The 15,334-nt window shown below is 45.2% G+C and overlaps 1 protein-coding gene and 1 long non-coding RNA gene across 2 annotated transcripts; one reads left to right on the forward strand and one right to left on the reverse strand.

Moving 5' to 3' along the window:
• Positions 1-2,907: 2,907 nt before the first annotated feature.
• Positions 2,908-5,425, reverse strand: LOC127465624 (uncharacterized). The gene is made up of 3 exons (XR_007902296.1): positions 5,170-5,425; positions 4,265-4,344; positions 2,908-3,470 (listed from the first exon to the last, which is right to left on the reverse strand). It is a non-coding gene; the product is annotated as an uncharacterized LOC127465624 (long non-coding RNA).
• A 1,830-nt stretch (positions 5,426-7,255) lies between these two features.
• On the forward strand, positions 7,256-9,157 carry LOC127465625 (collagen alpha-5(IV) chain-like). Its single transcript, XM_051776139.1, has 4 exons — positions 7,256-7,262; positions 7,792-7,969; positions 8,556-8,670; positions 8,981-9,157. Exons 1-4 carry the CDS (start codon positions 7,256-7,258, stop codon positions 9,155-9,157), a joined length of 477 nt encoding a protein of 158 aa, XP_051632099.1.
• Positions 9,158-15,334: the final 6,177 nt, after the last annotated feature.

A 15,334-nucleotide genomic window follows, 5' to 3' on the forward strand; every position in this document is an offset into this window, starting at 1 on the left:
CGTCCTCTGAGCGTCTGGGGGAGACCGGGGGACTCCGGAACCTCCTGAGAGGGTCCGAAACCCCCCTTGGAGGGTCCAAAGCCCCCTATAGCCTCCCACAGTACCTATAGTCCCCATAGTGCCCACACCTTCTATAGCCCCCCACAGGCTCCAGAGCCCTATAGCTCCCTGCACCCCCAATAACCCCCATAGCCCCTGTAGCCCCCCAGAGCCCTATAGCCCACCTATAGACCCAATAGCCCCTATAATCTCCATAGCCCCTATAGCCTCCCACACCCCCAATAACCCCCATAGCCCCCTATAACCCCCATAGCCCCCCCATACTCCCAATAACCCCCATAGCCCCTATAGCCCTCCACACCCCCAATAACCCCCATAGCCCCATTTGACCCCTATAGCCCCCATAGCCCCTATAGCCCCTATGCCCCCCAGAGCAACCACAGCCCTCATAGCCCCCCCAGTTCCCTCATTCCCTATAGCCCCCGCAGGTGCTTATAACCACTAGAGCCCCCAAGCCCCTATAGCTCCCATACCCTCCTTAGTCCTCCACAGCCCCCACAGCGCCCCCCACCTCCCACAGCTCCCATAGCGCCCACACCCTCATAGCCCCCAACCCTCTACAGTCCCTATAGCCCCCCACTATAGCCCCCATAGCCACCCATAGCCCTCACAGCCCCTATAGCCCCCCCAGCTCCTATAGCCCCATATCCCCCCCGTAGTCCCCAAACCACCCCCAGCCTCCATAGCCCCCCCGGCCCCCCATAGCCCCCATACCACCCCCAACTCCTATAGCACCCCCATAAAACCCCCCCGCACCTCATAGCCCCCATACCGCCCCCAGCCCCTATAGCCCCCCCATAAAATCCCCCGCCCCCATACGGTCCCCAGCCCCCATAGTCCCCTCCATAGCCCCCCCTACTCCCCATAGCCCCGCCCATAGCCCCTATAGCCTCCATGGTCCCCCCAGCCCCCATAGGCCCCCCCCCCCGCCCTATACCCCCTCCAGCCCCTATGGGAAGGGGGCAGCAGGATGGAGGGAGGGGCTGGACATGGGGGGGGGAGAGCGGAGGGGTGCAGGGTGACACCCCCTATAGCCCCCATACCTTCCCCCACCCCAGCCCCCCCCCCCACCTCTCCTGCCGGACACGTGCAGAGAACCAGGCCCATCCTTCAGCCGCGGCCCCACAGGTACCGGGGTGGGGGGGGGCGGGGGGGATTTTGTTGGGGGGGTGGATTTTGGGGGTCGGTCCCGGCGCAGCCCCGGGGGTGGGGGGGGAGGTCGGTCCTGGTGGCCCTTCAGCGCTGGCCCCGCCCAGCCCCACCATCTCCATCATCCCGCCATCCCCGTCCCTGCCATTCCCATCCCATCCCCATTCCCATTCCATCATCCCTGTCATCTCCGTCGGCCCCATCCCTGCCATTCCATCCCCATCCCATCCCATCTCCATCATCCCCCGCATCTCCATCAGCCCTATCCCCATCCCTGCCATTCCCATTCCCATCCTATCCCATCTCCATCATCCCCATTCCCATCCCATCCCCATTCCATCTCCATCATCTCCATCACCTCCATCGACCCCATTCCCATCTCCATCATCTCCATCACCTCCATCGACCCCATTCCCATCTCCATCTCCATCTCCACCCCATCCCCATCTCCATCATCCCCAGCATCTCCATCAGCCCCATTTCCATCCCTGCCATCCCCATTCCCATCTCCATCATCCCCCGCATCTCCATCGGCCCCATTCCCATTGCTGCCATCCCCATCCCCATCTCTTGCCATTCCCATTCCCATCCTTGCCATTCCCATTCCATCCCCATCCCTGTCCCCTCCATTCCCATCTCCATCCCCTTCCCTGTCATCCCCATTGGCCCCATCCCCATTCCTGCCATTCCCAGCCCCTCCATTCCCATTCCCATTTTCTCCATCATCCCCATCACCTCCATCAGCCCCATCCCTGTTCCTGCCATCCCCATTCCCATCCCCATCCCTGCTATTCCTATTCCCATTCCCATCCCCACCCCTTTTATCCCCATCCCCATTCCCATCCCCATCCCTGCTATTCCCATTCCAACCCCTCTATCCCCATCCCTGAGACCGGCCCGGCCTCGCTCCGGTCCCATTTCCCCCCCCTTCCATGCCAGTGCCCCCCTCCCCATCCCCAGTGCCTGTCGCTGGGTATCTGTCGAAAGGGTCCCGGTCCAAGGGGGGAAGAAGACCGCACAACACACATGAGGATCGTGAGACAAAGGGATGTCTGCCTGCTCAGAGCAGCAGGCAGCCTTTTATTAGCTTTTCCTACCTCTACTTTCTCACACACATAACACAAACATCTTTCTACAAAAATACTAAGGAATGTGCACCTTCACACAGTCTAAAGGCTGTGTCCATGGGGATTATCTGGTTGGCTTCACTGCTCCCATGAAAAACGGCCTAAACACTCCACAATACTCCAAAGTCCTCAGACTTCAACTGTGGGGCTGTGACTTCCCCCCACATCGTGCCGTCCAACTCTCAGGGTCGCTTCCATGGGAATGTGCAGCCACCTCCACCTTTCTCAGGGAACGATCTTACTCCCCTCAATGCGTCCAGCTCTTTTGCTTCCAGGGGGCCCCAGGGGTTCCATGGGCCTGCCATCTCCCCCCACAAGTGCCCTCCCCTTCCATCCCAGTGCCCCCCTTCCATCCCAGTGCCCTCCCCTTCCATCCCAGTGCCCCCCCATCCCAGTGCCCCCCTTCCATCCCAGTGCCCCCCTTCCATCCCAGTGCCCCCTTACCCCATCCCAGTACCCCCCCCTCCCATCCCAGTGCCCCCTTCCCATCCCAGTACCCCCCCTCCCATCCCAGTGCCCCTTTCCCCATCCCAGTGCCCCCATCCCAGTGCCCCCCCCCTCTGTACCAGGGTGAATTTATGCTGATACTTTTGGTCTGTGTTTAGCCCCAGCCACCTGCAGTAGTTTATATTCTCCCTGCCATTTCATTCATGGCTGGGCTTCGCGAACCGAAGATTTGGGAAGGCTCTATCCACATTTGCTACAGGCACGCTGGTGGCTTATGAGGCCAATACGTGACAGACATATCCGATTGCAAAAGGCACAGCAGAAAGACTCCTTAGGTGGTGTATTCTGCAGAAACACGGTTCTTTCTGCGTTGTCTTTTCTCCTCGAGAGTGATCCTGCATGTGTTCTCAAAGGAGACAGCAGCGTTATAGATGGCGTGTCTCCAGGCCTCCCGATTGGAGGCCAGAGTAGACCAGTTATGCTGATCAATATGGCCAAGGCTGAGATGTTGTTTCAGGGAGTCCTTGTATCTTTTCTTCGGGGCTCCTCTCTTGCAGCTGCCAGAGGCAAGTTCACCATAGAGCAAGATCTTAGGGAGGCGGTGATCCTTCATCCTGGAGATGTGCCCTGCCCAGCACAGCTGAGTTCTCAGTAACATGGTCTCAATACTTGTGACAGCTGCTTGCTCTAAAACAGATGTATTGGTCACATAATCTGGACAGTGGATGTTTAGGATTGAACAGAGGCAGCGTTGATGGAAGCGTTCTAGGAGATGCAGGTGGTGACAGTAGATGACCCATGATTTGGAACCATACAAGAGAGTAGACAGCACTATGGCTCTGTAAACACTGATCTTGGTGCTTTTCTTCAAGTGTTTATTACGCCACACTCTTTTGTGGAGTTTTCCTTATAGAGTGCTGTTGATATTTTATGGACTAGTCCCTGGAGTTTTCTTTGTATTTAAAACTTAATACTTTTTCTTGGTATCATATCTTAATGTCAAAATATAAAAGCTGTTGATCACAAAGTATTATGGACAGAAATACCTGAGTAAATCTGCATTGCTATAAAACAGCAGTGAGTTTGAGTACAGGATCCCAGATCATCCTTTATCCTTAATTGTTAGGTATCTCCCTTAACTCTATTTTCAGTCATTCTACACAGCTCCCTTCAAGAAAGTCTAGTTGTCAAAAGCCCATACACAGACAGGAGTGTAACAGTTTTGTCTCCCTACATTTTACATAATCTTTCATTGCTGTGCCAGTAGCCCTTGCAGTCTCAAAAACTGCAAGAAGCCCTGAGGCAATGCATTGGAGAATAAAACAAAAAACAGTGTACTCATACTTTAAAAAACACCACTTCATTTAATCCCTCATAATATTTCTGAACTTTTGGTTTTGAATAAAACTATGTTCCTATCTGAGGCATCTCACATGGAGCCCTGGGGAAAATGAGGGTCAATATCATGCCTTTAGACATACCTCTCACGTGGGGGGATGTAAGCTTGAGTCAAACCACCCAGAACTCGAGCCACGAACCTGCTTAGTCTCCTAATCTGCTCCTGAAAATAGAAGCTATGAGCAGTTAGCTGTCTGACTGGAATTAGGAATCCAAACGTCTCTGTGGATCTATAAAATTTATATATAGTTGAGTATCTAGGGCACTGCCAATGGAAGTGACTGGAGGTAATTTGTCTGAATTAGCAGGTCGTTTGCCAATGAAAGCACTGGCAGAAACCATCTACTAGCAGAGTTTGATAAATGGACATTTGCCTATCCCTTAAACACACTAGAAGTTGAAGTAAAATGTGAGGTCAAGTTTACTTAATTTCTAGAAAATAGTAACTTGATAGATAAATTCATGTTGAGACACTCAATTATTAAGGTTCTATTACAAGATTCTCTGAACAAATAAGTGTGTTAACTGAATTATTCACATATATCACTGAATTACAGCCATTTCAGAGAAAGCATCTGGTATGAATAGTCTGCAACTGCTTGGGATCTAAGATGAAAAGACATTGCAAAGACAATTTAACTGCCCGGGGTCATCCCTATTCTTTGGAGAGTCTTATAGGATAGCTAATAACAATAGTATATTATTTCACTATTGACCAAAAGAGGTCAAACTTTGTAATGAGAACAGAAAGTTACTGTTGAGCCTTGTTCTAAAGCCACCAATCTACCGTTCTTTCATTTTCCAAAAACACCTCTGTAATTGAGGGTACTTGTATTGATTACTTTGTTTCTTTTTTCCAAGTAGACTGACAGCAATTGGAAACAGTTGTTAATTCACATAGCATTTCAAGACTCAAACATTGTATCAATCCCCTTCCCCACAGTATTTTCAATGTTTTTTTTAATTTTGATTGCACTCTCCTGCTTACCTAAATTTTTCAGTAAGGACAGGGGAAGAATGAGGATGACAGACACCAGCAGCACTAAATAGTCACCATTGAGATACCATTCTCTGTAGAAAAAAAGGAATATTTTTAAGTAATCAAGTATTTAAAAATTACATTTTCAGTTTAGTCTTCACTCATCTTCTACAACATATGGCTCCTTAAAAATATGCACTACCTGATGTCACAAAGGATTAGTGTTCAATTTCCTATATGGGCCTAATGCTCTACAATAGCTTCTTATCTCACCCCAAACCTGCGTTGTGCCTTTCCTTTAGCGTCCTTTTATAAAAATACTGTGCATCTGGAAGTCAGAAGACAGAAAATTGAATGACTGGTTATCATATCCCTTTGAACATCTGAATAGGGCTTACGTGCCAAGAAACCACACACAACCTCCTTTGAACACTATAAAAGTTGAGGAAAAATTTGGGAAAATCAGGGAGAGAAAAGGGAGAGAGAACCAGTTACCCTAGCTGAGAATCTCTCCCCACCTCCCCCTCACCTTTTCTCTGCCACTGAATGCTGCCTGCCTGCCACCGGAGACTGGAACTCTGCCGGCCTGGAGAGAACTGAGACCCACCGTGCCACCTGCGTGAGTTAGATCTTATCCTCCTACCCTTACCATATTTCTGAGGGCTGAAAGGTGCAGGACCCTGCACAGCCTGGGACACAGCTCGGCATGAGCGGCGAAACCCACACCCCGGCTGCAGTCCAGAGAACTAAAGCTGCTAAGACACCCCCCCCCCCAGCTAAAGAGATAACATCGAAAAGCGGCAGAGACAGAAAAAAAAAAAGGGCAGAAACTTCTTCTTCCCCCCCCAACGCCAGTTCGGCAGAAAGGTAGTTTTTGGTGATATCTTTTCTCTGCTTCTAGAAGTAATCTTAGCATTTTCCAACTTTTCTTATTTTTTCCTCTTTCTCTTTGCATCTCTTAGCAATTAATAAAATCAGTTTTGGTATCAACAGATAATTTGTGTGAGTTTTAATTTTGCTCAAGGGAATATTCAAATCTGAAGTTCTTTCTGCAACATTTAAGCAGATTGTAACAGAGACCCCCCAGCAGCAACAAGCTGCTGCCCACAGGGCTTCTGGCTCCCTATGGGAACCCAGGGCAGGTGGGACTGCTTTGGGCTGTGTAGGAAGGAGGGACTGGGGGGAAGAGCAAGTGTAGGAAACAGACACCAAGGGGCCAGTTGTGTGTAAAAGAAAAAAGGAAAATGAAGACCATAGCCAGACATTTAAGACCAATAGTAGAATCATGCCAACTCCTAAAACCAATATTGGATGTATTAAAGAGTGAAACACTTGTGATGCTGTAAGGGAGTACCCCGTAAAGATGTCCCACCAGTGGTGCTCTCCCACTTTTTCCACTTTAGTTAAAACAGTTTTTATGTTTTCAGTGTCATGTTCTACTTGCCAGAGCATTCGCTTAGTCATTCTGTTTACTTCCTGGACCAGTTTTTCTATATCAGGATGTTTAAGCATTGCTTTAAAAAGGTTAATGTTCATTCCTGTCTAATTTCGGCACATCATGATACATTATATAATCAGCTTCAATCAGTTGTCTAGTAGTCACTGGAACAGTATAATCAAAGTCACAGCCTGTGATTCGAGTAAAATTACATACACAAAAATTGGTACCATTCGTGATTTCATGACAAGCATCTATAGTAAAATTAGCACAAAAGGTTCTAACACATGCATATCCATTTCCTACGTAATAGACTTGTGATTGGGCTTTAGCATGGGAAAGCATCTCAAAGGTACACACACTATTCTCAGTATCTAAACATAAATCTTCATTTTCTACTACAGCATTTTTCACAAATATATCCTAATTGTCCTTTAGGAATACATGCCTCAGTACTGACTGACTGCCACTTTTTCTTGGTGTGGTCATAACTTGCCCAAACATTATGGTCTATGGGTCTGACAATTACATTTTGGTGTATGCCTCCTAATGTCAAAATAGGAAAGATGGTCTTTTCTTTGGCTGCACTGATAATGAGTACATAAGCTTCAATTTGTTCATGTTGAGGGTTGTAAGTGAAGTTCCCTAACTGCCACCATGCTTGGTAATTTTTCTCAAATTGTAGTAGAACTGTTTCTAGCTATTATTTATCTTACCTCCTGTGGTAATATTCCTGAAGTTCCTTCTCTTAATATTCCTGCAGCTACAGATTGTATCCACTGTTGAGTTTGGAGACATTGTATTGCAAGTGCAAACCTTTTATGGATGATACCAGCATAGTCAATAATCTTGGTAAAATCCTTTGCAGTGTGGTTAGCTACTAATGTTAACAATTTAACTGCCAATGATTGTGTTTCTGCCAAAGTGAGCAAAGATGATCTTAAAGAGACTTGGATGAGGATGGGGATTGCATACTAAGATCTGCTATCTCCAGAGGCTGTACATGATAATTCAGGATGAAAGAATGTAAACCAGAACAGACGTTAAGTTTTTCCCATGTGACAATCTGATAGCATATGCTGTGCACTCACAGGAGGAGAGGAAGAATACACAATTACTGCTCTCAAAGAATTGCTATAAAAAGCAATGAAGTGAAAACTTCGCTGTCACGTTTTATGTATCTTACTCTGTAGGTACTGCTGGGAGCTGTCTCAGATGTTTCAGCACCATGCCCTTCATGTTCTGCAACATCAACAATGTTTGTAACTTTGCATCAAGGAGTGACTATTTCTACTGGCTGTCGACTCTGGAGCCAATGCCCATGAGCATGGAGCCACTGACTGGGCAAAGCATCCAGTCCTTCATTAGCCAGTGAGACAAAGCAAGCTATTGGGTCTCTTTTAATATCTGGATAGATAGAACGTCTTATCCATGTGTTTCCAACATGCAGGTTGGGTACTAGGAGATGAATCTGCCATGTTTTGTTCTGGGAAAAACAAGGAAAATAGCTTGTTTTAAAAGTATTCATTATCTTAAAGGGTCTGTCTCCATGCAGCAGTGGTAATGAGAGGTTAAAAGGCTGCAAGAGCTCCCCTCAACCAGGGAATCTCTGTAGTCACCAGAGCAAGATTGCCATGGACAGGAGAGAGAACATGGGAGACATTGGCTTTAGGAGTAAGGTGTTCACTTGGGGACTTTGAGCTTCCAGTTTTTGTTTCAGGAATTGCTTCGGTATTTTACCCCATGTAGTGAAAATACAGACAGATCTCACACTCCAAAATACTGTCTTATTGCAATTACAAAATTACAAAATATGTGAGAAGTGGAAGTCTAGATTAATAGGAGGGCCTCTCACGGGCTAGTTTTCTTCCCTTTCTCTGTGTAAGAATTCTTAATAAAACATACTCCTATAGCATTTTAATGTCATTTGTTTCTCTGGTACTTCCCCTGTGTCCAGATGTGTTGTGTGTGAAGCTCCTGCTATGGTGATAGCTGTCCACAGTCAGACCATTCAGATTCCTTCATGTCCTCCAGGCTGGGACTCCCTTTGGATCGGCTACTCTTTCATGATGGTAAGAACTGCTTTGTACTCCAGAGGCAGCTACTGCCCACCTGTGTCTTCCACTGGCTGCTTTGGGATGTTGTTCAGAACTGCAAGGGTTGTCATTTAAAAGCCTCTACCTTCCATCACTAACCAAGGTAGCCAAGACTGACAGGGATTCTCCAGCACACAGATCCCAGTGTAACTGGCATTTACAGAGGTGTCTGACAACGCATCATCTCTGCCAAGAATGGACAGCGAATCTTTTAGTAGTTGAATGCTGTGCTACTGAATTTTTTAGCACCTAAGATTCTTGTTTGTGTCTTTCTTTCCTCCACCAGCACACTAGTGCTGGAGCAGAGGGCTCTGGACAGGCCTTGGCATCGCCTGGATCCTGTTTGGAGGAATTCCGCTCAGCATCGTTCATCGAGTGCCACGGTCGGGGCACCTGTAATTACTATGCCAATTCATACAGTTTCTGGCTGGCAACTGTAGAGGTGTCAGAAATGTTCAGGTAAGAAAACTTGTTTCTTGTCTATTGCTTTATTCCAGAATGAGCACTTTGGAAACTGAATTTATGCCAGAGATCAAAGAAATTTGTTTACAGGGGTATAGAGAAATAATTTAGCTTGTTTTCCCCCTCACAACCAGTTTTTCAAGTGTTTCCTTAGTAAGCCTTTAATATGTAAAAACTTATTAAGGCACATGATGTTTTAAAAGGAGTCAGTTTTTTTCTGTGTCAATCCTTATTCACATTTTGTTTCAGTACTTTCTCTGAAAGTAGTCCTACTGTATTTACTATATTTGGAGCCTAAAAGAACAATTTGTTGGGGTTTTCCTTAACAGACCTTTCAATAAACTCATATTTGAAAACTACAGCAAACAAGGGACAGGTATGAATGGCAAAATAACTCTACTTAAACCTTTTAAGGCAGATGTTTAAACTGTTTTTAAAAGTCTTGTGTGAAGGAGGTTTCCTACCCTCCATGGCCAGCATTTTCCCCCATACTTTGCAGAAGGAAACAGGATGACATTATGATTGCAAGGAAGCCAGTGGCCATTCTGTCCTCAGCTTCTCTGCAGTCAGTATTTCAGCTGGAGTCTCTCAGCTCCTCGAACTCTTTGCCTTTCAACTTGAGTAGCAAAATTTTTTCTTTGAAAAATCATCTCCTTTCATAGATTAAATAACTACTGCCCTGTTTGTGTGCTGATAAAAACCTCATAATATTCCCACTGCCACCTACTTGAAAAATGTAGCTTTGTCACAGAGGGCTGGCACTGTGCCCTGTGTTACAGAGCAGTGGTGGCCCCTAAGCTTTTTTTGTGTAACCCCTACAGTCAGGATACTTGACATGATTAATCATCACCCTTCAGAGTGTAAACTGATTGGTACCATGTTTCAAAAGAAAAAAAAAATGCTTCCTATTTTAGTGACATGTACATTTCAATACTACTCAAAAAGAGATCTGAGTACAAATCACTGAACAATCCAAGCTGACAGTGTCTAATTTGTTATACAAACTGTACCAGCAATTGAAAGGTTGTCTGCTGGAGGTGAGGCAGCCTGGCACATCCCTTGTACAATATACATGTGGAGGATTCCCAGCTGTGTGATGCAGCACAGCGTGAGGATTTTGTACCACTTCGAAACCCTTTAGCAATCGTCAGTGCCTTTTATTATCCATTGCATGTACCAATGACTAGTGTCGTGCTCTTTTAATTTCATAGTAGTGTTAAAAACCTAAATTCATTTCAACCAAAAAAAAATTCAGTACAAGAGTGAAGCACTTAAATCGTAGAAAAATCAGGGCTTATTTTAAAAATGTCACATGGTCATTCACATTTCTGCCAGTGGGATAAAGACAATTGATAAGCTAACGTTTTAATTTTTTTCCCCCATTATGCCAGAAAGCAAAAACAAAAATAGTCCCAAAATAAAAGTGCGACTTTGGTTGAAAGTAAGATCAATTAGGGTGGTTTCCCTTTAAAAAGCTACAGCTGACAAGTCTAATGCAGAAGTCACAAATGCTGGATACGACTCTGCAGTTCTCCATTCGAATCCATGGACAAAAACCTCATTTTACACAATTCATATTTATAAACAAGAACAAAAACAATCTACAAGACAACCAGCCCATTAATCCTACTTTGTACATACCAAAATTCTGAGCAAAAAAAAATTTCCGTTTAAGCTCTGACAGACATTTGATTTAAAGTTTCTAGCCTATGCTCAAGAAATATCTCTTCTACCATAAAAGCAAAACATTAAAAAAAAAAAAAAAGAGGCAGAAGAGGTCTCTCGTCCTCAGACCCGTTCAGTCCCATGAGTTCACCCCTCAAGCTAATGTGTACCTCTCCCTCCCTCCTTCTACCCAGCCACCTGGAAAAATCCTGAACTGCCAAAATATTTCTAAACAATATATGTTTTAAGCTAAACACTTGTTAATGTACCAGAGAAGTAAAACCCATGTTAAACAGACAATCAGAAACCAGTTTTGACTTCTCAGAATATAAATTTAAGAAAAAAAAGATTCATGAGAGAGGCAGGAGGAAGAAAGGGACATACAGGGATCTCCTATTAGCATTCACACTGCCTCCCAAATAGATATGATATGAAAAACCAAATTCCATCACCAAAGCACAGCTATGAAAATCTCAATTCAAATTAATTCAACTGTAGAGAGCTGATGTCTATGAAAAAAATTAATTAAAAGGATGTGGAAATGAAAGTAGCCGGCTGGAGCCGAGTTTTGCTTTCAAAAGCATCACACAGTTTCTGGAGTTACCAGCAGAAAAGTCTTCTCTTCTAACAATGGTTTCCATGGCAATGCAGTCAGTCTAGAACGGAGGGGGGAAAAAAAAAGTCAGTGACATTTCAAATTCAAAAAATATCGGAAAAAATATTTTCTAATGATAATATATGGAGCTTATCCACTGCAGGAGTGAGAGTTGCTGACTGCAGAACGCGGGTCCCTCACAGGGAGAGGGGGCACTGCCAAGTGACCACACCTCAGAGATCCTGAGGGAAGGGAAGAACTGTCCTCTTCCACCATTTTTGTCCCTCCCAGCCAAGACTGAGGGCTCTGTCCTCTGCCAGTCAGGTTGGTTTTGCTCACCTTCTGTCCAAGGTTTGAGGGACATGCCCTGGCAGTACAGGGAAGGAGGAAACAACAGGTTGCTCTCACTGAGAAACAACTAAGTGCAAGAGATTTAGTCTTCAGAAAACAACAAACACAGAAATGTCAGCTGCTTTTCCCCCTCAAAGCCACACAGTGTCAGCTCCCTCCCTGCTCTGGGAGAACTCCCAAGTATGAGAAGAGCTGCAATAGAGGGAACACTTCATTACACAGCACAGCAATGGCAGAACAGCCCCCTGGAACAGGGAAAGGGGTTTCAGAGCTTAATCCTGCCCATGCTCAACCTGCAGAGTCACAAGAAAATCAGTTACAGCTCACTGCTAATGCACCCACAGTGCTTCCCTGCCTCTACCCCAGGGACATGCTAAAGAAAACGTGGCCATGTAAAGAACAAGCACTATGTGTAATAATGCAAACCTGTGTGTTTACTTACAAACCAATCATGAGGTATGAACACACGAACTCCACCCTGCCCTAAAGAACTTCTGATTTCTGTCCAGCTAAAAATACTATTGCTTCAAAAGAAGTAAGAAAGAAAAAAAAAAAAACAACAACAGAAAAAAAGAGCTCAGCTGGGCTGCCTGAGCAGCCTCTGCCCATCCCAGCCCTTGGCAAAGGCTGCCCATGGCTCCAGACACAGAGAGGCAAAGGTGACAGCAGGGCTGGCAGCAGTGTGGAAGTAAAGGGGTCCTTCCACTTCAGGGGAAACTCCATGTTATCCCTACACAGCCCACACCAACGTCTGGGTTGCTGAGTTTCATTTTTCCAATACATAATGATTTCAAAAGTACAGTAACTTGGTTTTCCACAATTCAAGGAAAAGGTGGCCAAAAGACACCCACAACTGTGTTATTTCACAGACATAATAAGATCACTACAAAAAGCTATTGCTTGGCACACACAGAGCGTGATGTGGTCAGCAATGACTTTGTTTTCACAAAAGCCAACTGAAGCTATTATTTTTGAAACAATTTTCCTCTTTAGAAAAATATTATTTTGTTGTAAGACCAAAGAATGAAAATATGCACCACAGCTTGCAATGAATCACACCTCAACGATGCATACAAGTCAAACACTAAAACAGTTAAAGCTTCTATATTAAACTTATATTCAGTAAAAATTAACTTTACCAGCATCTCCCACCCTTTCCTTGCTGTGGACCTGTAAGCTCACATAAAAGGAACTTCAAAAACTGTCTCTGCTTTTGTCAGGACGTTTTTCCTCCACGCCTTACACACAAGGCACACCTGAAAGCTGTTTGACAAGTTATTCTAATCTCTCCGAGCATATCCCCAAAACATTTTGAAGAGCAATGGCCCAGTTGTTTGAATATGGCAGAACTCAGTATTTGTACCTAAAAAGTTTTGAAAATTTTCATAATTCAATGTCATCTTACATTGAAGATACTTGGAGGGGAAAGGCAAGAGTTTAAGAGAAAAAAACCCCAACACCAGTTTAACTTCTAAGTTTAATTCCCTGAAGCAGCCTGGTGTACTCAGACAGCAGCACAACAATCAATTGTAAAGTGAGCACACCAGGTAAGTCTGAGCAGAGCCCCAGCTAGCACAGATTAATTTATAAGAAACCAGAAAAAAGTATCCTCGGCTAAGTTTCACCCCAGCTCACAAATTCCCTGGAAGTTCTGGCTCAAACATACAGTTTTACTGCAGCCCAGGTGGTAGGACAGGCCCAGAACCTCCCTGCAGTGTCCCCCCTACCCAAAACTCCAAAATTCCTAAATAAAAGCTCATTAACACCCCCCCCCCATTATAAACTACACTTCAGCATGCTTCCTCTTCTTTTTTTAGGTAAAACAGAATTGCTGGAACTGTAAATAAACATAAGGAAGTTTCACATAAACATTACCTACAACCTGATGACAATCTCATAAAGCCTTGAGTCTTTCAGACATGGAGCTATTGGTTGTCACCACTACTTTAATCCCATTGTTAAAGCTGGAAACTTCAGGACTGCAGTTGGAGCATTACAGCTGGCTGATGCCCTGAGTCATCAGTTCTTTTTTGGGATAAAGGCATCAAACATTTATATATATACAGATAAATACAGATATAAATTGACATATATATATGTCAATATATATTTGACATATATATATGTCAAATCCAAATATATGGATTTGAACACATATATCAGTATCAGAATAGAAAAGGTAAAGAGCCACTTGTGAAACTTGACCACATAAAAAAAATTCCATCTGAAATCTAAGAGGAGACTGAGGTCTTGCAAGATCCCTCCCACAAAGTGCTGCAGTCACCCCTATTCCCAAGGGTGGCACTCAGGAGCCCATTCCTGCTGTAGAGGGACCACAGCCAAAGGCCCACATGTCACCCACCACCAACCTCCAGGCACCACAGAATTCCAATGCAGGACCAGTGCAGCCTGCACCCAGGGAGGAGCAGGGTCTCCAGCAGAGCCCAAGGCAGCTGTGCACTCAGTCACGGGCCCTGACTATGATTTCCACACCACGGAGCTCCAGCAGCTCCAGCTGATGCTTTCACTTCCCCCCCACAGCCCCCAGAGCCATGCTCACCACCCACATCACTGCCTCTCACACCTGAGTGCTGCCACTGCCTGCAGGGCCTCAGGGCCACCTGAGCACCACTGAGGTTTATAGAGAGGCTCCTACACCACAAGAGAAGTTGTTCGTCAAAGAGGTGTAAAATGGGTTTAATGTAAGTGAGAACAAGGCCAGTGTCTGCTGTGCTGCTGACACCCGGAGCCAACTGGCGGATCCCACCTCGGCGGCTCCTCAGCAGAAGGATCTTTTGCAAGGGACGGGGGCTTATTTAGGGACACTGCAAGAGCACTCAGACATTAAGCTTCTTGGTGGCTCTTCTCTCCCACACCTGATCTGCTTCTATTTTTTGATTAACCAGTTGGTGAAGGTAAACTAATGAGGCCATGCAGTGCTCGAAGAAAACAGCAGTGCTTCCGGGAAGCTGGATGATCTTATTTTAGTCTCCACAATGTAAGATTCATCAGCCATTAATCTTCTATGCTAATAGTACAAATATGAGAATTGCTAATTAACAATTAGCCAGATTAGCATTTCTTTACAGATCTCATACGAATGGATTTGACTCAGCAGTCACTGAACAGTAAAGGAAGATGTCAGAGAATGGGATGAAAAAATTCTCCTAAAAGGTGAAAAAATTATGAGATGTGAACCAGCAGAGACAAGAGGCACAATGCTCACAGAGTACCCCAGCAGTCCCTTGGAGTTCTCAAAACATAAATGCCACCAAATAAAACTCAGCGGCCAGATCAGAAGACATGACAAGTTTGAAGATAACTTCCACTTGCAGTGTAAACACATGGCTGTTCCTGCACTGTCACGAGCTTTTCCAAGAAAATCTGCTAAATCTGCCAAAAAAAAATAAAAATCTGATAACTGATCCTGGCAACAAACAAGCAACACAAACCTGAACTCAAGAAAACCTCTGCAAAAAAACTTTTGAAGCAGCCCAGAAATACACTATTATAAGAAGTTTTAGCGCCCTAAAACTTCTATAGCACCCTACACTGGGCTTTTCTATC

The sequence above is a fragment of the Manacus candei genome, unplaced genomic scaffold, assembly GCF_025592945.1.
Source record: "Manacus candei isolate 608988 ecotype Guabito, Panama unplaced genomic scaffold, ASM2559294v1 h1tg000452l, whole genome shotgun sequence".
NCBI lineage: Eukaryota > Metazoa > Chordata > Aves > Passeriformes > Pipridae > Manacus > Manacus candei.